Source organism: Strix uralensis, chromosome 12 (genome assembly GCF_047716275.1).
Source record: "Strix uralensis isolate ZFMK-TIS-50842 chromosome 12, bStrUra1, whole genome shotgun sequence".
Lineage (NCBI taxonomy): Eukaryota > Metazoa > Chordata > Aves > Strigiformes > Strigidae > Strix > Strix uralensis.
The window spans coordinates 4,041,278-4,065,766 of NC_133983.1; the positions used below are offsets into that span (position 1 = coordinate 4,041,278).

The 24,489-nt window shown below is 48.9% G+C and overlaps 1 protein-coding gene across 2 annotated transcripts in view; it reads right to left on the minus strand.

Annotated features, from left to right (window-relative positions):
• Positions 1 to 242: 242 nt before the first annotated feature.
• GNAO1 (G protein subunit alpha o1) overlaps positions 243 to 24,489 on the minus strand; it is a 147,062-nt gene continuing 122,815 nt past the window's right edge. Inside the window, exons 7-8 of one of the 2 annotated variants that reach the window (XM_074881145.1) lie at positions 4,210 to 4,363; positions 243 to 2,299 (exon numbers count right to left, since the gene is read on the minus strand). In XM_074881145.1, coding sequence (XP_074737246.1) covers positions 2,112 to 2,299; positions 4,210 to 4,363 — 342 coding nt within the window. In that variant the 3' untranslated portion in view covers positions 243 to 2,111. Of the gene's footprint in view, positions 2,300 to 4,209; positions 4,364 to 7,407; positions 14,275 to 18,199; positions 18,354 to 24,489 lie in introns of those variants that run through there. The other variant, XM_074881146.1, reaches the window with a different exon arrangement.

Genomic DNA, 24,489 nt, shown 5'->3' on the forward strand with positions numbered 1-24,489 from the left:
CTTGGGGGGATTTTTGCTCCTGGTGATGCTCTGAAGCAACCTGAACCATCTGGAAGGGCTTCCAGGCACCACCTTCCCAAGATTTACACCCAATTCTTAGCTCAGCCCCTCCTGCCTGGGCTACCAGCAGCAAATCCTCCCAAAGGGTGATTTTTAATACTTTTTTTTCCTCCCTTAGGAAGGAGGGAGGCAGGCACGGGGGGAAAGAAGCAGGCGGAGGCGCGGGAGGGGAGAGCCCGGGGTACAGACAAACATTCTCTTTATTGAGCTACACATGAATTTTTCCATTAGTCAGAGAAAGAGATTGGCAGTGTGTAATATATCACAGAAACCTCACTGATTGGTAATAGAAAGGCTTAGAAAGACCTGGCGCTTTATATATATATATATATAATATTTTTTATTTTTTTTAGTTTCCTCTTTATTTATTCATTTTCTTTTAAACAGGTGTGACTGCTCTTCTTCAGCAAAGGTAACTCGTAAAAGTGAAACCGTGAAGACGTCTGGTTACTAATCAAAGTAGAAATGACGGAGGATTGGTCATGAAAACGGTGGCTTCAATGTAAACACTACATTCGATTTTTGTTTTTTGTTTTTTTTTTTTAATTACTTTTTGTGGTTTTGTGTGTGTTTTTTAAAATTTTTAAATTATTTTCATTCTTGCTTTTTTTTTTAAAGTTTATTTTTAATTTTTTTTTTCTTTTTTTTTCCTTTTTTTTTTTTTTTTCGCAGCACAAACATCCCCACATGAGAGAGAAAAAACACCATTCACTAACAGGGAGAGAGGACTGGGGCTGGGCAGGGGTGAAGAAAAAAGCAGCACAAAAAAGCGTTCACTGGAAAGAGTTAAAAATGAATAAAAACCAAACCAAACAAAAAAAAAATCCTAAACAAAAAAAAAAAATAAAATAAAATATATATATATGTATAACCCTCCCCGATGGCCCCGATCAGCCCCACAGGAGGGGTGAGGGGAGGAAGCCTGTCCGGCGTGGGCGAGCTGTGCCTTTGGATATGAACCTGGGGAGTGAGCGGTGACTCGGAGGAGGGAGTGAAAATGGGGGAAAAACCCACCGGCTCCTGGCTAGGCAGGGCTTTGGCCTGAAGTGGAGTGGAAATTCAAAAAAATCTAACTCCAAAAACCCCAAACCCTGGAGAGGGAGCGGCAGGAGGATGCTCCCACTACAGCCTTCCTCCTGAATCAGCCAGGATGGGAAATGGGAAAAGCTCTTGTTTGTTACACTTGTTTGCCTTTTTAGCTACAACACGAGGTCAGGGAGGGGAGTTCTCAATTTTTTCCCCTCCTTTTTTTTAAAAAAAATGTATATTTTAGTTTCTTGAGGCAGTGGCTCGCCCAGGCTGTGAGTGGTGGCAGAGCCCGGGTCAGGTGGAGGCAGCCCGGCTTTCCCCACACTGGAAATAAAAATCATTAATAGTAACAATAATAATTAAAAAAAGCCAACCCACAATAATTAATAATAATAATAATAATTAAAAAATAAAACCCCACGGTCAAATAACTCATGGGAGGAGAAGTCCCCCCGCACAAGAGCCCCGGCACAGCCACGGTGGGGGCACAGGCAGGATCCGGCCCCGCTTTCACCGTGGGGCGACCCCGGGCGATGCCCCCTTGCCCCCCTCCCCCGGCCGGGTACCAGCGCCCCGCAGGGGGGATGCCCCGGGAGCCGCGGGGGTGCCAGGGCCGGGCAGAGCCCCCCAGCCCCCGGGGTCCCCCCCAGGCTGTGACACCAGGGGACGGTGCGAGGGAGGGCTGGAGCCTGCCAGGGGAACGGGGTCTGCCCACAGCTCCTTCAGACAAACTAAAAAGGTGGGTGCAGATTTTTTTTTATATATATATATACGTATATATATAATTTTTCCTTATGCCTTTTTATTTACCAACTTGCATGATTATGATTAAGTTTTTTTTTCTCTCATTCGATCTGTTTTTTTTCATTTTGTTTCGCTTTTTTTTTTTTTTCTTTTTTTCCCGCGCGCGCGTGTGTGTTTGTGTGTGTCTGTGTGTGGTTGCGTTGGGTTTTTTCATTTTTTGTTTCTCTTCTCTCCTGGCGCCGGGACCGCCACCAAAGAAGTCGCTTTGCCCTCGGGGGTCAGTACAAGCCGCAGCCCCGCAGGTTGTTGGCAATGATGATGTCGGTGACGGCGTCAAATACCACCTGGATGTTGTTCGTGTCTGTGGCGCACGTCATGTGGCAGTAAATCTCCTTGTTGGGGGAGCGGTTTTTGCTTTCGAATTGTGCTTGGATGTAGGCGGCCGCGTCCTCGTAGGTGTTGGGACCTGCGGGCAGAGGCGGGGGGGACAGAGCAGGGGGCGTCAGGGCCATCGGCCACCACCCCCCCACCAAGCACCTGGCCCCTCGCTGCTTGCAAAGTGTTTTATTTCTAAAAAAACCCAGGCAAAACCTATTTATTTTCAAATTTTCCCCCCAGTTCACCCCTCAGCAAGGGTCCATTTACCCTCTTTCCCCCCACATCTCCCTCCTTTCCCCATAACCTCCCCTTTTCACCCCATTCTGCCCCATTTCCCCTCTCTTCCCCCAGATTGCAGAGCACCTGGGCTCTATTGGAGACTCCTCCCTCCCCAGGTGTTGTGGCTTTGCCCTTGCTGCCCTGCTCTCCTTTTCTCCCCCGGGGCCAGGCCATGCTTGAGGGATGCTCCTCCCGGCGCTGCCCTGGCATCACCGGTGAGTCCCCGTGGTGTGTCTTGCAATGACATCCCAAGGGAGCACGGAGAGGGGGGGAAAGGCCGGGGGGCCTGGTGGCCCCCCGGCTAGGCAGGCAGGAGGAGGAGGGATGGCTGGGAGGGTTGGTGGCTACTCCAGTGTCACCCATGGGTGCTGGCTGTGCTCCTGTAGTGGGGCTGAGCCCCTCTGTGTGTCATAGGGCTGGGCTGGGGTCTCCCCCCAGGCTCTGCGAGGGGATGCGGTGGGGCAGGAGCCCCTCAGAGATGTGTCATTGCCCATTTGCTCAGTGGACCAGGGGAGTTTCGCTTTTGTAAGGCGGGCTGGAGAGGGGCCAGATGTTTGAGCCGAAAAATGTGCATTATTGCATTAAGCTGCTTACAGCAGCGAGAGTGGCTGCGCCTGGCCCCTCGTGGGAAGCCGCAAAGCCTGAATTACACCCTTGAAATCGCCTTTGGAAGAGCTGCTATTATCTGGAGATTTATTTTCCTTTTCCAGCTTGCTGGTTCCCCTCCTTCTCGATGAGGCGGGTGGCTGAAGGAGAGGGGAGGTGTCCTGGTGCCACCAGGCTGTTCTGCTCCCTGGGGTAGCCAGGATGTGCTGTACAACTTTGTGTGGTAGTTTAGGATGTCCCACTAGGTGGCTGGGCAAAAAATACTGCTGCTTTCATGATGGAGAAGCCTAAAAACCTCCGGTGGAAATGCTGGTGCACTTCTGCCGTAGGGGAATGGGTGACGTCTTGCTGGGGGCCTTCCTTGTCCCCACAGTCTGGTGTCCAGGGTGGGTGTGGTCTGGGTGAAATAGTGCGGAGACATTCAAGTATTTGTAGTGGATGCTGGAGCCTCTGAATCTGAACTGATTTTTTTCTTTCCTTTAGAGAATTCAGAAGGGATATCTATTCTTCCCCCATTTTCTTGGGTTTTGTTCTTTCCCCCAAGCCATGTTGGTTTCACTTAAAGTATGATTTTCTTGTAGTTTCACAGGTTTCTGCCATAAAGGGGCTTTTTCCTTCCCCAGCTGTACCCTGCGCAGAGGCCATCCTGGGAGGGCACGAATGGGAGACGCAGCTTGGAGGACCACGTGTCTCGGCTCCTATGGCAGGAGCTTCTCGGGAGCCGTCAGCAAACAGGATGGCTGAAGCAGCGGGCAGTCGGCTCCCACCGAGGCCAGTCCTCTCCACAGCTCCCCATGGCCACTCAGTAGAGCTCGTCTCCATCTGTCTTGACCCATCTTGACCATTTTGGGCATCTCCCTGTCCCATCAGCCAGTCGTGCACCTTTGCCGCAAGGACTGACCGCATGCGGGACACAACCACGCCCCGTGAGCGGGGTGCTGGAGCTGCACCACGCCTCTTGAAGGTGGGCAGTGCTTTTGACCCCCCATTAAGGCGTCCTGTCCCCTCCACCCCCAACCCTGCCCACCTCTGGGGTGAGACGCAGCCCCCCAGCCCTGGTGGCGCGGTGGTGGGCGTCCCGCTGGGCTGTGCTGCGTCAGCCCCGGCACGTACCTGTGTATTCAGGGAAGCAGATGGTCAGAGGTGATTTCTTGATCTTCTCGGCAAATAGGTCTTTCTTGTTGAGGAAGAGAATGATGGAGGTATCGATGAAGAATTTGTTGTTACAGATGGAGTCGAAGAGCATGAGAGATTCGTGCATGCGGTTCTGCAACAGGGAGCATGGAGGGAGGAGAGGGGAGAGAGAAAGGCAAAGAGAAAGAGTTAGAGGAGAGGAGAACATTTTTCTGAATTGAAATGGTTAGAAAGCAAAAAAAAAAAGAAAATCTCTAAATTAAGACAGTGGTAAATGTGAGATGGTTACAAAGGTGAAGGAAAAACAGGGCATAGCTCTCCTCTTGGGCTGGAGGACAAGGCAGGTGTGGAGGTTGCAGCTGATCCTCCACCATGTCCCTGTGGGGCTGCTCTAGCAGGGCTGACACCTGAACCTTCAAGGAAGAGAGAAAAAAACCCTCATTTGCTCATCACCTGCCTAACCAGGGGAGTGTGGGAGGGGCCCTGTGTCTCTTCAGGGGAGTATCACTTGCAGAGCCTGAATAAATACAGGATGGACAGACAGCAGCAGTCGGAACGTGCTGGGCATGGGGACCAGGGTGGAGTTTTGGCCATCTCAGGGTGGCCCCACGGACCTGCCTGGAAGGGTACTTGTGCCGAGCGGCGCCATCGTGGAGAGACCAGTACTGAGGGATTGCCCAGAGGCTGGGGCAGGTCCTGTCCCAGCTGGGCCCTTCTGCCCCTGAAAAAAAATCTTCTGCCCATCTTTGAAAATACCACAGTGGTGGCTGGGTCACTGCTAAGGAATCCCAGTGCTGCCGCGTGGAGGAAACCAGTGCAGGTGCCTCTGCCAGCCCACCCCGCAGCTCTCCTGCGCTTGCGGGCTGCTCCGGGGAGACTTTAAGCATGGTTTTAGTAGGAGCATAAATGGAGGCAAATCTCTAAAATGTAATTTTTTTTTAAAGGAATTGTCCTTTCACATGTGGACAAAAGCCATATAAAGACATTTTTCCCCATGCTACAGAAGTTGTTACCAGAAAGGAATGGAGAGCGGACAGAAGGACAGGAGAAGGAGGAGGAGATGAGGTTGTCCCTCACTGCATCAGCTGTCGCAGGACACCATCAAGAAGAGTATTTTCATGCTTCTCTCGAGAGGCCGGGGGGTGTCTGTGCAGGGAGGTGCATGCACTTGCTGTTAGTGTGAAGGTGCCGCTGGGCAGGACAGACACGGCTCTCTAGGAGCCCTCAAAAACTTTCTCCATCGTTAACTTGCTCTTAGAATAAACAGCAAGCCATTCCCTGCTGCTCCCACTGACGGCTTTGGCAGACATTTTAGGCAGGCTGTGCACCTTTTTCATTGCACGTACCCACCTAGTTTATGACTCGAACGTGCAAAGCTTCTGGTGCAAAACCAGGCCTTGGTGAAGTCTGGAGGTGCTGGCCACTCCCTGCCCTTCTCTGCAGCCCCCTCTTGGGGCCGAGCCCCCTGAGCCCTGCCTTGGCCGCTCACACGGGGACACCCGGCTATTTGGAGGAGCCTGGTGTGAAGCTGAGAGCAGCAGAGACACGCTGCAGGGCACCAAGGTGCTTGGCAGCTGGTGGGGAACCCTCCTGCAGCAAACATCCCCCCCAGAGCCCCTTTTTTTTTTTTTTTTTTAATGCGCAGCAATGGTGGGGGGGCTTTGGTCTTGCCAAAGATTTGTGAGAACACACGTGTTTGCTCATGAAATGATGACCCAATTACACATTTTGGAATTTGCCATGAATGTTTTATTAGTGAGTCATTTTATTAGCTATACTTCAACTGTAGCTTTTGCATGCAAAATTTAGCAGATGTCTGATTTCATCTTGAAAGGCTTTGAGATTACACTGTTGGTTCCTTGACAAAGAGTAGCTAGGAATGCCAAGCAGTTGCTTTCCAAAGCTTTGGGACCTCATTTGATCCTTATCTTTGGGGGGGAAAAAAAAAATCCTTATTCATGGGGACAACAGAAACCACCACAAAAGGACATGTCTCCTCCTGATTTGTGACTGTTGCAAAGATGCCGGGTCTTCAGATTTTCATGGAGAATATCTGGGTGGGTTTTCTCCTTGTTCATCCCTTATGTTGCCACATTATATGTATTAAAATAAAGGAGTGATCGTGTTGGTGGAGGAGTAGCTGAAATAAAGCATGTGCCTGGGGAAATGAAAATCCCCAGTGCAGGGAAAACAACCCTGGTGACTTCTGGGCCCTGGATGCCCGTGCAGAAGATCCAGGCAGGATGGCATCCTGGAAGAAAATGTTAAAAATCCCCGATGCAAATGTACAAAGGAAAATCTTTTCCCTCTCAGCCATTAGTTCTTCTCAGAGCTGGCCTGTCATTCTGTCTGATCTGCAGGATGGGATGTATGGGGATATGTGTCTGAGGAGGGGTCCAGCTGGAAATTGGTGAAGTCAATAGGAAAAATGGTTAATTTTCCTTTGCTGAGGTTTATGGAAAATTTTCTCTTGGTTTCTTCAAGTTCTTTGCTTCTATTTCATGCCCTAAATAATGGAAGATCTTTGGTTTAAACATAAAAGAACAACTGGCCCAAGAGCTATTTTAAAAGGAGGGAGAAGCGCTCCAAGTACTGTGTTACTACAAGGTGGGAAAAGCACCATTTATTGAATTGAACCCAAAATGGCTCTTTTGCTTCTGTGCTCTCATGCGATGAGATGGCTGAAAAGAAAAGCAAGGCCTGCTGCTTGTAAGAGATTTGTGCCTGGAGTACTGGAGGAAGCCATGGGGCAGCAGGATGCTGGGCCCTGCCACTGAGGGCTGCCAGAAGGGCAGCTGGACGCGGACAGACGGAGGCCAGCGCGGGGTCTGGCAGTGCTGGAAGAAAAGCATGGATGGTCTGACATAGATACACCGGGGCAAGGGACTGCTTCACGAGGGGAGAGTGATGTCAAGAAGCCAACGAGCAGACAGAAATGATGGTAAATTTGTTCTACTTAAAGGAAAAAAAAAAATTCCCACCAAATACTTACATAAAATTAAATACCTTTTGGTTATATCCTTTTCAAATTCCTTATTTCCAGGTAAATGAGGCTGTGGCAGACGACTGACACCGCAGGTGCGTGTCATACACGTGTGTGCATGGAGCAGATGGAGGGTAAATAACAGGCTCGAGAAGCTGGACGCGCTCAAGGGAGACACAATAAAAACCCTCTCACACTAGAAAAGAGCTGGCACTTTATTAACATTTTGTAACTAATAAATACATTACCAACAGCCAATAAATTATTACAATAACTAATGCTCTATTAAACCAATGGACAGTCACTCTTCATACAAAATTACAGTTAATACAGTTTGGGCCATCAAACATGCAGGAGAAATGATTCAGCGGGAAACCAGCAAAAGGAAAATCGTGGCAGCCTCCGGTGATCCTTTGGGAAGAAATGTGGTGGGGAGCGGGGAGCCCAGAGGCAGGGTGATGGTCACTGTTCCCTTGTCGAGCTGAAGGGGGGAAAGGGGAGGTGTGGGGAATAGAGCTGAGGATGTTAAATTAGGGACTGGGCTATTTAATGGGGCAATGACTGGTCTTTAAACAGCTCTATTTGCTTGCCCAGTACCATCGCGTAGCTCCAGCACTGGAAATGATGGTGAGACTCAGGCAATGCTGAAAATCCTGTTACCTGCTGTGATCTCTTCTCCCCACCTGGAGCAGGGGAGTCAGACCTGGAGCTGCTTGCCTGCACTACAGGCCAGCCAGGATTTGGTCTCGACATCAATTTCCAAGACACTGGGTGGGAGAGGGGCCGGGGCAGCGAGTGTTGGGCCGGCTCCCAGCCCTCCACCTCCTCCCTGGCTCTCTCCTCCCCACGGCTGCTGCACCCGGTGCCCATGGAGAACTGAGCTGCCCTCTCTGGGAGATGGAGATGTTTTTGCCCTATATCCAGCCCAGCTCCCTCCCCTCTCCCTCTGCCTGCAGGGTGCCAGCCAGGAGGCTTTGGTCCTCCTCCTCTTATTAACGGATCAGTGTTTAAGGGTCATACTTGCTCATGTTCGCTAGCTAGTTTTTGCAGCACAAATAAAAGATCTTGCAGGCTGCTGGTCTGGACATGAGCAGTCCTGTGAGAAGTCCCTTTCCATAGCTACATTCTCAGCGTAGTGTCTTATATAGGGTACGTACCTATATCTGTCAGCATCAATTATTGCATGTCATTGCAGGAGCTCAGAAATAAAATGTACACTCAAGTCTCGGGGTGCTCTGGGAGAGGGTTTCTGCCTGCTCTTTCCTTTGGGGAGGTAGAGACGAGACTGTGGTCCGCTCTTTTGTGCCACCCGGACCACGTCCCTGATTTCTCGTGCGTGTGTTGGGGATGCAGATGTGTGATGGGTTTGGGTGGTTCAGGATGACGCTCGGTAGCACCATCTCTACTGACGCTTCCGGCGTCAGATCGTTAATGAGTGTTTTAGTCTCCTTGGAAATGGTTGTGGAGTTTTTGGTCGTAAGCCTGAAGACAAACCTGGCCCATGACAAAGACACAAATACACTAGTACTAAGCTTTTCTAATCGACAGACGGTCAGCCTTGTTCCCAGGAACTCAACAACTCTCCCTGGCTCCAGGAGGTTTTTTGGCCACAAAATATTCGGACACATCACACAGGTGAACAGTGCAGGGTTGGTCCCTTTTACAGAATTAACTGCAAAATCCCCCGTGGGGGATGTCTGCCACCCGCAGCTGAACCCGGTGCCTTGTCGAGCTGCACAGCGAGGGGCTGCCCGATGCTTCACACAGCACACGGGGATGTTTTGGCAAAAGGACATCTATGTCCCACCCTGACCTCTTGGAGATTGCATTCCTGGCCTGAGAACAAAGTCTGTTCCCTTGCAGGCAAGCACTGGGCTCACAATAGATTAAACCCACCAGATACATTTTAATATACATTACAGTATAGACTGCTCTCATTAATACTTTTAGTGTCCTGTAAAACAAAATCACATCTACCGAGGAGGCATGGCAGTCTCCTCATGAGGATGCTGTCCCCTCCATGGAGGGACAGGCTGGCCAGCCATCCAGGGAAGCTGGCTGAAGGCAAGAAGCTAATTCTTGTACAAAACTCCTGAGAGAGATGCAGTTGGAAGAATTTCTGGGAGGGCAGTGGGGAGAAGCCTCCCGACCCCTCGCTAGACGGGGCTGGGGCCCCGCGGGAGGGCAGGGGCAGCAGGGGCAGCCCTGTGCTAGCAGATGGAGGGGCCAGATGGCCTCGCCACGCAGTCCCGCTGCCCTGCCACTCGGCTGGGCTCCTCCGGCCGCACGTAAAAACGAGACTGAACTCTATTTGCTAAAGAAAAAAACTGGTCTTTGAAGTATGTGGCTGTGTTTCAACGTGTGCTTTCCCAGTGTTTATTGCTAGTTCTCCTAACAAGCCCAGCTACTGCATCCTCCCAGGGAGCACGGTGCTCTGCAGCTTAACCCTGCAGCCTCATCTACAGGCTCATTTCAAGGCTTTCCTTCTACAGGTTTCTTTATTTCATTGAAATTGTTGTTTAAATAAAGGAGTTATTTGCATTTTTTTTCTGTCTCATGGCTCCCCACCTGACCCTCTCATTGCTGGTGGAGCAAGCCGTGGGGCTTCCTTCTTTCTTTTTGCTGCTGTCTGAAACTCATCACGAGTTCCTAACGCTGCTTGCAACGTGATGCCCCTCAGATGCTGCTGCTGGACAGGTGACCTGAGTCATTAAAAACCTCCTGCATCCCAAAAAGGGCATCTTTTGCAAATCCCCACGTTAGCTTTGAAGGGCAGCAGGGTATATAGGTAGCTGTTTCAGTTCTGTGCTTTTAAAATATGTCCCCCGTGCCCTGGTATGATTTCTGATGCAGCTGTACCAGTTGCAACACCCCTGTTATGTGGAGGCTGCAAATTAAACACAACTCAGGGCCTCTGAGGCTCTGGATTTGGAGCACTGCAATTGCAAAGCACAAGGGGCTATTAAGAAGAGGGCTTTTGAAAGCAGGCAATGTATTTCAAGGTCTTCTTTCTAGGCAATTGCTGGTGTTTAGAAAAAGCACAGGGCAAAAGATTGCCTGCAGAAGGCACATCTGTCAGAAAAGGCTTGGGAGGATGCAGAAAGCTAGCAGTGAGTAATGCTTTGGCAGGCGTTTTGGCGACAAAAATCTATACATGGCCATCAAGCGGGAGAAACAGTAGTGTTTAACACTGGAAGCATTTTGTCTTCCAAATGCCGTTTCCAGCCTTTGTCAGTGAATCCTCACGACACTCGTGTGAGGGAGGGAATGTCAGCAGCAGCAGCTGAAATGAAGCTTTAGACATACAATATGCCAAAGAAAATGAAAGAAAAGGCTCTGTGTGTCAACATTTCCTCCTCTTTTTGTCCCTGTGGAGCACCAGCCGTTGGTTGTCACCAACATGCTGGGGAAGCAGCTGGAGTTGTGGAGGCGCTGGGGCAGGAGGGGGTTTGGACCTCCCAGCCAGCACAGACGGGTACAGGCTACCTGAATTCAACCCGGAGCGTGGCACAAGTGCACTGAGGTGGCACTGGTGACTCAGCTGCATTCAGCAGAGTTTGGGGTTGTATTAATTTAAATTGTCTTTATCAGAATAGCTCTGTGCGCTTTAAGCTGGGAAGTCCTGAAGCCTTGGCTTGGTGCTGCCTTCGCTGGGAACAGCTTCTGTTACTTATTTGCTCAGATAAAATGTCACCCACAGCAAGGGGTGGGAACAGAAAATCTCCAAAATTCTAGTGATGCTGATCAAGCTCTTCTGACAGAGCTTAATATAAGACCTGCCTCACTGCCAGTGCACACCACAGCATACAGGTCTGGCCCTGCACTCTGGGTCTAGCAGTTACATACACTTTATGTACCAAATGAAGCTAAAATTCAGCTTTTCAGCCCTCATTTTGACACACAATGCACATTTGGATGCTAGGTGTTCCTGGTGGGACTCAGCCACCCGCATGGGACAAGCTCCAGACACATGCCCATCCCTCTGCATCCCTCCAGCTAATTCCCTGCCCCTCCTGCAGCAGAAGCACCGTCCCATTGCCATTGGCTGGTCCCTTCCAAGGAACCAGAGAACTGGGCTGGTGCTTCCCATTGGGGACCCTTTCTTTGGAAAACCTTCCCATTGACTCTGAAAATCCTAAGCTAAATCAAATACAACGACATGCACAGGCCTTGTGTTCAGTGTTCCTTTGGTTTATGGTTGTAGAGCAGAGTGTGCCGGCATTAAATGGAGCTGGGAGAGAAGCTGGGACCTGGGAAAACAAGGCATGCGGGTGGGATGTGGTGTGAGGAGCAGAGAGGGGCTCCTGGATTTGCTGGCTGGCCAGCTCTCTGCGGGAGCTGATGCTGCTGGAGGTATTTTAAGGCTGAGGTGGTGAAAAGAAACGTGTGTACTCACTTGTGCCAGAGCAGGGGAGGCAGAGACCTGGCGTTATTGCTGTTAGTGTCCAGCAGAGCAGCAGTGGGTCCTCACTGTACAATACTAAACACAGTTTTATCATTTGATGCTATTTAGGGGGTTACTGACACAGCTGCCAACCATGCTGGGCTGTGAGCTGGTTAGCTGGGTGAAAGCCACCTTGTTCTCCTCCTCAGGCCTCCCCTGTTTGCCCTGGGGTGCTTCTGCTCACATCCCTGCTGGGGTTTTGTTTAAACCCCTGCCTGGGTTTTTTTCCCAGCAGACCACAAGCTCTGATGGGGACTCTCCTCCAGCTCCCAGGTGCCCTTCTCTTTCTGTCCTCCCTGCTGCATCAACCTGCCTCGTCTCCCTTCTGCAACTTCTCTCCCAAACCACCCCCCCCCGCCATCTCCTCCAACAGTCCTCTCCATCCCATGCCACTGTACCTGCTCCTTTCCCTGCCTCCCGCACAGCAACGCTCACCTGGCCCTGTGCCTTTGGGCTGTGCTGCTTTAGGCTGCACTCACACCATCTTTCCTTAGATGAGCACAGTGAGAAAAGAGATATTGTCCCTCTCAGGCATGGCACTGGAGAAAACTCAGACCTCCTGAGACCTGAAAGACACCCCTAGCTCAGGCTCCCAAGAGAGGACAGCTGAACTTGTCACTGGCCTGGAAAGACTCACATTTTCCAGGATCATGGACTTTTAAGAGAGGTAGAGAAGAGGCAGGGATCAGCATTGCCTACCTGCCCCCAGGTGCCACGCCGAGTGGGGCCTCAGAGGTGATTGTCTCACCCAGACACCAAAGAAGCTTTCAGGGTGGACTTCTAAGGATCCCTCCATGCTCCCAGAGGTGACACCCCACCTCTCACACTCCCCTCTGCCTTCGCCCTGATGGCACCCGGAGCTCTTGGTGATGGCAGGCGGATGGCCACACGTAACCTGGCCCAGCCGTGCTTGTCCTCCTCTCTGTGCCCCCACATTTTGCTCTGCTGGGTGCTACCCTTGCCGTTTCCACACCTCTCCCCTGCCTTTCCTTCCTCTCTTCTTTCCCTTCCTTGCACTTTTCCTTCCTACTCCATCACTTGGCTCAAATCAGCTCCCTGAGCCCTCCCTTGCCACTACACAGCCAGTACACACCAGCCCTCTTGTTTTAGATACTGGTAAAGAGATTCCCTGACAGGAGACACCAAACCTGGAGCTCTTGGATGCCCGGGCAGGAGATGACACGGGCAAGCTACCAGCTTCTGCTCGGCCAAGGAGGCTCAGAGTGCCAGGTCAGGCTTCTCAAGGGTATTTAGATGTCCAAGGTGGATGAAGAGCCGCGAGGCTCCTGCACACCTTGCCGTCACCAAGCATGGTGAGGCTTCCCAAAGCACCTCTCCACTTTCCAGGTACTTGAAGGCCAAACTGCCTACAAGAAGCCAGGGCTAAATATTTTTGGTGCACCCCAGGGTTTCAGGGCTGCAGTTTGGAAAGAGATGCTGTGTGTTTGCAGGAGCACCAGCTGTGATGAAATCACTTAGGCTGGGAGGTGCTTTGGGAAAGGCTGCTGGGTGCCCAGGCTGGGATCCTGGCTGGGATACCCCTGAGCGCAGGGTCCCCGTCAGGACACCGTCCCAGGGCATCCTCGCTGCCTACGCTCCAGGGGTCCAAGCCCAGCTGCCACTGACCAACTCGGCTCAGCAGCTCTGTGGCATCCAGCCAAGCGCCTAACAAACAGGTTACTGAAACCACTAGACAAATTTTAACATTAATTTTGAAAAAATTGAGGTAAAACTGTTACCAGTAACGAATGCTTTTAGACAAGGCTTAGTAGGTTTTGTTACTGTGTCTGTCTTAGACACCAGCAGAACTCAATATGGCTGTTTTACTTGTTCAAATAGCTGTCTGGAAAAAAGGAGAGTATATAAATCCAAGCTGCGGTGGCTGTGTTCAACACTGACCCCTCCAGCTGTGGGGCAGGAACTGGAGCCATAAGGTACCCTCAAAATGATCATGTTGTATCTAGCACTTCCCAAAGGAATAGTGTTTTTAAAAAAAGATAAATAATGAGGAGAATTAAAAATATCCCTTAATTTCAAGGAAAAAAAAGTTTCAGTTCCAAACTATGCTGTTGCTGACCCCTATTTTAAGGCTTTGATTTTTTTTTCTTTTTTTAAAACGGAAGTATTTTTGTCTTTTGGCAGTTGAAATGCACTTTGTGGGAAATGCGTTAGCTCCCTCTACGGCACTGCAAATTGGAACGGAGGAGTAGAATGAGGCAGCAAGGGAATGAACCAGAAATAAACCAAAATAAAATAAAACAGGGCTGGGGAAAGCAGAACTTGCTGCAAAGTTTTCTGGGACAGGAGGAGGGATTTACGTACTTCTCCCTCATCATCTTCTGAGGAGGAAAAAAAAAAAAAAAGAGAGAGGACCTGTCCGCGGGACCGGAGGATGCTCCCGGCGGGTGTGAGGAGAGGAGGGGAGGGCTTCAGTAGAGTCCGCATCCCCGCAGGTTGTTGGCGATGATGACATCCGTGACGGCGTCAAAGACGAACTGGATGTTGTTGGTGTCGGTGGCGCAGGTGATGTGTGTGTAGATCTCCTTGTTGGGGGACTTGTTCTTGCTCTCGTACTGAGCCTGGATGTAAGCCACCGCCTCTGTGAAAGAGTTGGGGCCTACAAGAGAGCCGAGATGAAAGGAAAAAGTGGGTTAAAGCAATCCTGTAACACTAAATCCATAGGGTGCCTGCAAGCGCCCCGTTGTAGGGACAGGGGGGAGCTCGTACGGGGCTGCTGCAACCCAGCTGCCCCATCTCCATCTCAGGGACAGGCACTATTACCAGCTGGGACTGCTGCAAGGGAGGAGATGCTCTGACTGTCAGATCAGCTGTATTTTTATTCTGAGTTGCTGTTTATAGAGGTGAAATGGATGAGGGAACTGAGAGTTAAACAGGCTATGATGGGAAAACCAGAAGAAATTCCACATTGTGGTGACAAAAAAAGAGAAAAAAACCTGCCAGGAATGTGGTAAGTGCTTGACCTGGTGCAAAGGCTTAGTTTTTTTCCTTTTTTAGATTTTTTTGATTAAAGTTTCAGCTTTTGATGGAAAAGAGGAGCTAAAATGTCCATGAATTGAGGGCGGTATTGGTAACTGTGCCCTCCTTTCCCTGAATTGCCGAGAAAAAGACATGAAAAGATTCAGCCTCTGTTACAGAGCAAAGTGGGGTTTTCTCAAAAAAAAAAAAAAAAAAAAAACCTAACAGAAAATGTCCCTCTTTTTGAGGAATTATGATTGCAGTAGCCTCTGCTAGAGCTGTGGCTAAAATCACGGCATGAGGAGTTTCTGTGCCAAACCTTATTTCTTACACATCAGGTTTTCTGTTAAAAAAACTTAAGAGCAGTCATGCAAAAGAGCAGATCCTTCTCATCTGGCCAGCCTTGACACTGCTCACACCCCGCTCCTTCTCCAGTGCGATAAGCTCAGTTTGCTGGGCTGGGCTGGAGTGCAGTCCCGCTGGGTACTGCCCAGTGCCAGTGTCCCCGAGCCCTGGGAGGATCCACAGGGGGAACACTGCTCGTGCTCTTGCATCCTCTCCCTCCATGGTGCTTTACTGATGGGAAATGTTGTCCTCTGCTAAAGAGAAGCTTCCTTGGGTTTCAGATTTGCTAGGGCTGAAGGCACCTGGTCTGGGAGATCGCTCGCACTTACATGTACATGCATTGCCAGCTGAAGACATAAGAGTATGAAGACCATGAGACTTGAGAATATGCTTGAAGTAAGAGAAGCAAAATGATTTCTGGGAGCAGGTTCTTGCATGAAGACCTGTGTAAAGAATTTGGGAACAGTTCCACTTGCTGTGTGCACAACCAAGAGGGTATTTCATGAAAGGATTGTTCAAAGGCATGAGGATTTAGATGCTGGATTCCTTCTGGGAGAGCAGGGAATCACTAATGCTGGCTTGGTTTAAAACACACTCTGGATTCTGCTGCTGCTTTGCTAAGTATTGTGGATTAGTTAAAAGCATGAGTGAATTAAGGGGATGGAAACAGTCAGTGCTCCAGCATACAGCAAGCAAATTTGTGGATGCAGTCTTCTAATAATTCTCTGTCAGCAGGACTAATGGACATCAGAAACTTCATTTTATTCAAAGCATTTTGTGGAACCTACTTGTGATGTTGAAAGTCTGCTTGTTTGATTTATAAGCTTGCATCAAATAATTCTTTTTAACTCCAGGGCAACTTTCTAATAATGCTACTTTTTCACAAGGTCACAAGGGCTTCATCCTCTGAGCTGTGGTCAGCAAAGCAGGGGCAAGCAAGCTTAAGTGTGTGCTTGGGTCTAAAGTCTGCACTTAACATTAGCTGAGCTAACTTCCGACCTTTAATGGCATTGCTGAACGCCGGGGGGAGAGACGTTCTTCCCCTGTGATTCAGATCCCTGTTGGATCAGTGGAAGGAATTTCAGCCTTCCAGCCCCCTCTGATGGCACGAGAGAGACAAGAAGTCAGTGGAGGGTCCCTGGCACTGTGATAACTCCCAGCTTCCGGAACAGCACCTCGAAGGAATTTAGAGCATCTCTGGGCTAATCTGAGATTTGGGAAAGACTGGTTTGGTTCACTTGGGGCTGAAGTGTTCCAGAAACAAGCTATATTTGTTTTCCTCTCTGTAGTCAGCTGAGAGCTTAGCTACATCTGTACGAGGGTCTGCCTCCACCACTGAACAATTCTCTTGGGCTGGGATACTTGGGAAAGAAAAGTTACACTTAAAATGATATTCCTTCTTGTATTTCTTCTTGTTCTAGTCTCTCTGCCATCGGGGATATGTAAGAATATTATTTCCGAGTGGGGTTACTGGGAGACTTCAGTGAAGATCCACAAAACCAGGTCCACACAATGTGATCAGGTAGGAGTGAAAGGTGCAGGTTTGCTTCATAGAAAAAAGGGAAAAAGGAAGAGGGCATGATAAAAATCTTCTGGTATACAGAAGCACTGCTAAAAGAGGATGGTGATGAGCTGCTCTACAAGCCATCCAAAAGATGGCAAGCAACAATCTAATTTGCAACCAGAAAAAATTGGGGTTGGCATTATTGTGAGCTTTCAACTGTAAAGACTGTGATATTTCCATTATTAGATCTTTTTAGACAAACGTGTCAGGAATATGTTGGTTCTGTCTGGACCAAGCAGATGAGTAGATGGCTGAAATGTGTTGGTAGTGACAAACATCCAAACCTTCCCTGGAGAGGAAGCCTGCAGATGTTCTTCTGAATTCAGACGGAGTCGTTCAGCTCCATGGCCATAGAGCATTCAGCCCAAAGCAGCAATGATGGATCGCTTTTGCCTATTCACAGTGAAAAATCAAGTGCTCAGAGATAGGAAGCTCTGGTTAATAATTTGTTGGCCTGCCCAGAAATGTGACACTCTTGGTACTCCTGGTTCACAACTACGTTTCCTGACAAAGAGATCTGCTTCTCTGTCTGTCGGCTTGATTCATTTCGATGTCTCCGGTGAGCTTAAATAATTCATGACAATAAAAGTTTATTTTTATGCTGTTTCGGAATGGTAACGAGGGTCTGTGGAAGCTGGCGAGATGCAGCGGGAAGCGGTGGGGTGCAGCTGCAGCCTTCGCATGGGTGATGTATTCTCATCATTAGCAGGTCAGATGCCAGGCAGCCAGCAGAAGCGAGGGCTCCTTGCCCGCTGCTCTGTTGCAGAGCTTCTGCTCTGGTCTCCAAGTATCACCAAGGCCTCCTCTCCCCAGCCAAGCTCAGGGCATGGCTTGCTGCAGCTCTTCTCTGTTGGCACTATGGGTTAAGAGGTGTGGGTGGCCAGTGCAGGAGAAAATCCAGCGCCTTGTTTTCTATTTGCATTTGACTGGAAGCATTTCCATGTCCAGATCCTTGATGTCAGTGAGCCTGAGAGCAAAACTGGGGACCTCCTAAACTAACGTGATAAAAATTTATAGCTTGAGCTGAAGCAGCCAAGCTGTGGGACCTGCTGTCTGCACGCTGGAGGGCTGATCCTGCAGCCCCTCGGTGCCTGGCAGTGGGGTAGTGGCCAGGAACTGCAGAGGGATCCTCACCGTGGTCATCCAGGACCCACGGGGGGAACACGATGGGTTATGGAACAGCCAAGCTGGACTCCAGCTGGGGATAGCCTAACAAACCCCGTGTGTTGGTCTGGCAGAGATCAGATACCCATTTGTAATGGTTAAGATCACCGCATCTTTCTGAAAGACCTGCAAGAGGGTTCATGTTCCTGAGCAACGCTGGGAAGCAGGTTTAGGGAGTGTGCTGCCAGCCTCACACCTGCGGGCGTTGGCTCGGCATCGATACCACCCATGGGACAGAGATCAAACATCCTGCTTAGTGATGCCGGCAAAGAACTTGTGTTTAAGTCATCCTCACGCTTTAGGTGGACCCCTAAACATGGTGGGGGTGATCCTATGGCATTTATTGAAATAAAACTTGCAGGGAAGCAAAATGGGAGCTCTAGCTATGCATCTTTAGCCTCATTGCCTGCGATACACGACAGTATCAGCCTGGATGGGAAACACTCCGTGATCCCTTTGCTATTCATTCCTGTACAGCCAGCTTTCTCATTACCTGTATACTCAGGAAAGCAGATAGTCAGTGGAGATTTCTTAATTTTCTCCTCAAATATGTCCTTCTTGTTTAGAAAGAGGATGATAGATGTATCTGTGAACCACTTGTTGTTGCAGATGCTGTCAAAAAGCTTCAGTGATTCGTGCATGCGGTTCTGCAACAGAAAGGAGAGATCACATCAGGGCAAAGACAGCGACCTGGGGACGTTCAACATGTAGGGAAAACTAAACCAACTAAATTAAGGAGGAAAACAAAAAAAAAAAGCAGCTACGATATACATAATAAATTTATGTATACATACAGCTGAACATATACATACACAGATGCAATCCCTATAATATTTGACATACAGTTAGTAACTTAAGGGCATTTAACTATACAGAGCTGTTTTGATTTTGCATAGCATATAATTTACAGGATCCCAGCTCATAGAAATCATCATGCACCATGCATGGATGGGGAGTTATTTTTGCCCTTCGATCAGATTTATGTGTCGGTGTGGCTCATGCAGATTTTCTAAAACGCTTTCATTAATTTTTAATTTTTTTTTTTTTTCACTTGCTCGAGTGTGTGTGGCACACAACTGGTTGGATACATTAACCAAGGACTGGTAGATCCTTGAATTAATCTAGAGTTGGAAGCAGACATCAAGGTGACATAATTTTGGAAATGACCTTGCCGTGACCTTTGCCTGGTTTTGTTATTTGGTTTAGTGTTGCTGTCAGTTGCTGGGCTTTTAATTTTTTTATTTTTTTTTAGTTCTCTTGGAAGATGGCTCAACAGAAAGAGTCTCGCAGAGAGGGAAAAAAAGTGAAAAAGGAAGAGGAAATAGTATAAAAAGGAAAGACATAACGAAGGGCATCTAAGAACAACCAGACTAGAAGTCAGGCAGCTACCACTGATATTAGCTCATGCCTCTAGAAGAACATTAGCTACTCGCCAGCAGAAGAGCCATACGTTCAAATGTACGCACAGCGAGAAGTCAGCTTTTTGGTTACAGGTCATGCAAAAAACCAACACAGGAAAGGAGAGAGATAAGAGGAGTGAAAAAACCAGACCAGTTAGAGAGTTGCAGTCCGCCACATGGTTTCATAGTGGTGGAAAGAGCTCACGGCAAAGTCAACCAAGTGTCATGTTCCCTGCTGCTTTCAACTCTCAACTCAGTTTTTCTTTAGTTTGTTTCTTTTTTTTTTTTTTTTTTTTCTCGGTTCAAGAGAAGCTTCATACCTGCCAAATTTGGTTGGTCTCTCAAATGCTCATTTTTTGGCCTTTGTTTGGCTAGATAAGGTCAGACGGCCGAGGAAAAGCTGTGAAGGTGCCGAGGCTGGCGATGTTCGGCGCGCGAGGCCGACGCCGGAGCGCGCACGCCGGTCGCGTGGCCATCTCTCAGCCGGGAGCCGGGTAGCGGAGAGAGCAGGCGCGGTGAGGACGAAGCACACCCAAGAGTCAGGGGGTTATCAAAGGCAAAGCATGGTACAGACCAGACCGGCTCCTCGGCTTTTCCCAGCGGCATCTCCTTGGGACAGCACTCCCCAAAGCCGCTAGTGCACATACGAGACTGGTTACAGCGACCGCAGGAGAGACGCTAGAGAGAACAGGGCTGCACGGGCTCATTGCCGGAGGGGTTCTCGGGGTGGGAGCAGCGTGCCCACCCCCCGGATTTGGAAATTCGGAGTGGTGCAGGAGACAGCCGGGGGCTTTCATCCCTCCCCCGCTCCATTTCACGCCCGCGCTGGCAGGATAATTGAGCCCAGCACTTTATTGATTAACGCTTTCCTTTTCATAGATATACTTCAGCTGCTGCTGAATGTTTTATTTAGATAAAAGTGGCTCCGTGGATAAAGGAAACATACGATCTGACCCAGACTGAAACAGGACGCGTGTGATTTGCTGTACCGTGTATCACACACTTTGCTACCAGACTTGCAATGACCGAGCATCTCCCCACCGTGCACTGTACTGACACAAGGGGAAGACGCAATCGTGTACAAATGTAAAAATGCATTTACTTATTGGGTCTCAGTTGCAAGACGTTGCTTATCTGGATCATCCCGTGTCTGCGTGCTGGTTTTTGCTAACCCATTTTGTACTGGCTGGTGTGGGAGCCCCGGAGCAATGCTACTCTTTGCTACTTGTGGTGTCAAAATTGTAACCATGTAGAAACCTGCAAAGGTTTTGCACAGGAGATCCTTGGCTACCCAAAGCCTTTGGGAGGAGAGAAGAAAGTGGAGGGCGGTCAGGGGAACAGAAAGCAAATATAATTAACCTTTTTTTAAGCAGGGTCCCTCACAGAACATTTTTGATGACATTTTTATCACCCTTGCTGATTTAAAATGAAAGCATGGAGAAGCACATGAACACTGCTCATGGGTTAAACCAATACCTCATCCGCAGCAGCCATCAGCCTGGAGCTGACTGTACTTACCACGCTGCACCTCGGCAGCCCCGTACCACGCTGTGCAGCCCCGGCGGGGAGCAGCAGTGTGCAACTGTGCCTCGTGGCACGGCAAGCACCACGGGTGACATAGAAATAGAAGCCGAGGACTTCTCCTGAGCTGGGCTTCACTGTCAGGTGAAGCTGACCTTCCTATAGAAGCAACACTACGTAAAGATCCTGCAGAAATCCTTCTGCTTCTCTTACACAGTTTGATTAATTTGTGTTAATATTTGTTATAAAATCAGAGTGTTTTCCCATGAAATAGTGTTCAGTTGTAACCAGAATATACACACAGCACAAACCAACACATCCCTGTAGAAAATGAGTTACAATAAAAATCCTCTATTCCTTTCAGATTCCAGAAACAAGTTTCGAAGCTTCCCAAGGCTGCCTGGCCTGGCTTTCTGATCTCTGCATGTTGATTTTTCCCCCAGCTCTGCCAGTTAACTGAGCAAATATAGCCACCGCCCTGTCCGCTCATCCTTATTTACCTGGGAAACGATCTGGTCTGAAAATCCACCTTTTCCCTCCCCATCACTAAAGAGAAGAAGACATTATTCAAAAGCAAGGAACCGCTTCCTGTGCATGGCAAAGGTGCAGAGCAATACCCTGGTGAGCAGGTACAGATGCTCCTGTTGCCCTACCTGGGTGCCACGTGGGCAATGCCGTCGCACTCCAGGAGGGCTCCTGGGAGCCCACGCATGGACACAAGCTGTCCCGGGGCCAGCTAACATCGGGAATGCCTCACTGCCTCCCTTCCCTTTTGCTTCCCAACTGTTATTGGTTTAATAGATGTTTGTAGACCTCCAACAGCTCAGACAGGCCCTGGCTGAACACGAGGATGGGGAGGCAGTCTCGGGGTACCACGTGTAAAAGCACAGGCTGTGGCTAAAGAAGTTAAAGCCCCAAATAATCCCCTTTCTACCAGTAAATCCACAGTGAAAGACCCTTTTAGTCCCTTAAAGCTTCCCCAGGGTCCCTCCCAGGAGCACCTGTGCTGCTGTGATGGAGCAGATGTGCCTGCTCTGCTAGGAGGCATTAAGGATTGTACTTCTTGTACTTTTATATGAAGTGATATAAATTACTTCACCTGCTTTTGGACCCTTTGTGCTGCTTTCTTCCTACTTTATATTTGGTCTGTCATTAAGGGGAGGGCTCTTGAAACATTGGTTTCTTAACATCACATCCTATTTGAAAGTCAGTATTTATAAATCGTTATGCCTGCAAATACTTTATACCCCAACAAGGGAAGCAGCCCCACCAGCCACGTTACAGAGCTGTTACAAATTAAAAGTCCAGTTAAGTTTTCCTGTGCAGGACAAGTCAGAATTGCTTATAGCTAAGTTCAGATGTCATTGCACAACTGTGTCCCCACCGGTGATGTGAAGGGCAAGCAGCTTTCTATTGAGCATCAGCGAGAAAGGATGCTGTGGTCAAGACTCTGCCCAGTCAGAAACACGCACATAAAACCCATCTTTTTTTCACCAGAGCATGGGAGAAGGCCTGGTTATTTCTGCAACACACAGTCGATTCAATCTTTTTTGTTTTCCTTGGTGATTAAGTGCTAACTGTCATGTGAACTATAAGGACACTGATGATTATCCTAAGCACAGAAACTCCATATTCCCCCTCCTGCTTATATTTCCTAAGATGTCCAAGCCACTTTCACTTGCTTTGTCACTCCTAAGGCAATTTCTGAGCACTGCAATTCAATTTTTCTTGCCCAATGATAGCAGAGAGAGCACGCTAACCAGGTCATGCAATGAAATATGAACCAACAGGCTAACACTAATGCACACCAAGGGTCACCAGCACAGCGCCTTCAACCCATCCCATGCTCAGCAATGGGGACACAAACAATATTCTCATGTCTTGGCTAGATATGGATGACCTAAATGTCTTAGTTTCAGAGGCAGCAATGTGCAGCATGAACAGCTCCCTCTCTTGCCATGACTCCTTTGAATTTGCAAGGAAAAAACCAAAGAGGATAGTCTCTGTTCCTGTGATAGGTCCCATGCCATTGCTGTTTTTTTTTTAAATTCCATTAGGAATCCCATTCAGAAGGAAGAATGCAAATCTACCTTTGTTAATAATCTTCTCCAGTTTTACCGATTAACAGGACTGCTGTCCCTCTCCTCCCAGATTACAGATCTGAGGCTTTTCCTCCTGTAACCTCAGCTTATGAAACATAAAGATGAGTCTCAAAGGAGACAAAATAGCCTCATTATGCAAAGACATAATCCATGGAGTTGTTCAGTCAGTTAAAGCAGGACGTTCCCTCTGTGTACAAACACGGCAGAGAGCCCTGCAGCTCCTTGTGATGGACTTGGGAAAAGCAGATGCAGAGGCAGGTGTAATACCTTGAAGACAGTGTCTTGTGCATTGGATGGGCTGGGCAGAGGGTGTAATTTTGCCTCGCGAGCTCTAGCTGTGGGCTGTGGCTGGCAGCAGTGGGACTGATGAAGGCACTGCTTGAATTTCTCTGCAGGCTTGCTCCTATCTCCCAGGGAGCTGGGCATGCAGGGAAGCAGTTTAGATCTGCAGGTGTTTGGGGCAATGGGAGAGGCTGGATTCAACAGCACTGGGGGCTTCTGTGCAAAGCGTGGTCTTTACAGGTGCATGGGCCTAGAAACCACAGATACAGAAAGTTCTTTTTATTTTATTATGCCTTTCTGATCTGGATATAGAGAAGTACTCATTTTCCTCAACTCCTGCTGTGTTGCTCTTTGTGGTAGGGAATTGGAGAGAAAATATATCCCTTATAAAAACCTACCTGCTCTTAGGAAGTGACGGCTTCACATACAACAGCCCTTTTTTAGCTGCTGTAGGAGGATGGGTGCTCAGTCTTTTAACACAAAGAGCGCAATAAACCACAAAAAACTTTACAAGTGTAGAGATGTGGTTTAATTTCAAGGGCAGGAACAGGTCGGGGGCATTTCACCCAGCCTGGTTTAACCAGCTCTTTTGCTCAGTCTTGGTTGAAAGGATTCGCAGTAAACCTGTTGCCTGTGAACTTTTTCAGTGAGATGAGCTGACCCTACACCTACACTCATCCCAGTGCCATTGCACTAACTGAGCTTAACAAGGTGAGCCCCTGCTCCATGTTAAAGGCTGACTTCATCTGAACTGCAGTTTCATCCACCTAAAGTGTGGTTTGACTTGGAGAAGCACAAAAAGGCCTTGTGAAATCCTGTGATTGCTTTCAACAGGGTGCAGAGTGCACGAGGAAAAGCTGTTCTCCCTATGCACACGGCTTTGCAAGTGGTTTTTTTGGGCACCTGAGATGCAGTAGGGCTCTCACAGCTCCACACCAGCAATGAAAGCTCTACAAGTCTTTTCGCACTCACAGAGACATCTGTACAGCCCCCAGACCTTCAGTGGCTTAATACAGCTGGAAGTGCCTGGACCGTAGTAAGCATCTCTATAGAAAATGAAGATGGAGGAGCAGCATCCAGCTCACTCCCTCAGCTGCCTCCTCTTTGTGTTTTCTAAGTGAGAAGCAATAAAAGCTGATTTACGTCATTAAAGCCAGCAGATGTGACGGATGCAGACAGACGGTAAATCAGCTGACTGAAGAGATGCTGCTTTTACTGCTGGGTTTTTGGAGAGGAACCATGTTAGCAGGGAGGAGACTGAATGCTCAGGGGTTCAGCTGGGAGAGGGCCAGAGTCTGTGAGGGCTGCGTTTTCCACCTGCCATTTGTGCTGGGGGTATAATAGGGCAGACAAGATCTGACACCGTCATTTTTTCCTATTTGCATTGGCCTCGCTCGGGGTTGTTTATTTGGGTTAGGCGGGGGCGTCTTGCAGGCGCAGTGGTGGCGATGCCGAATCCTTTCCCCGTTTACGCCGAA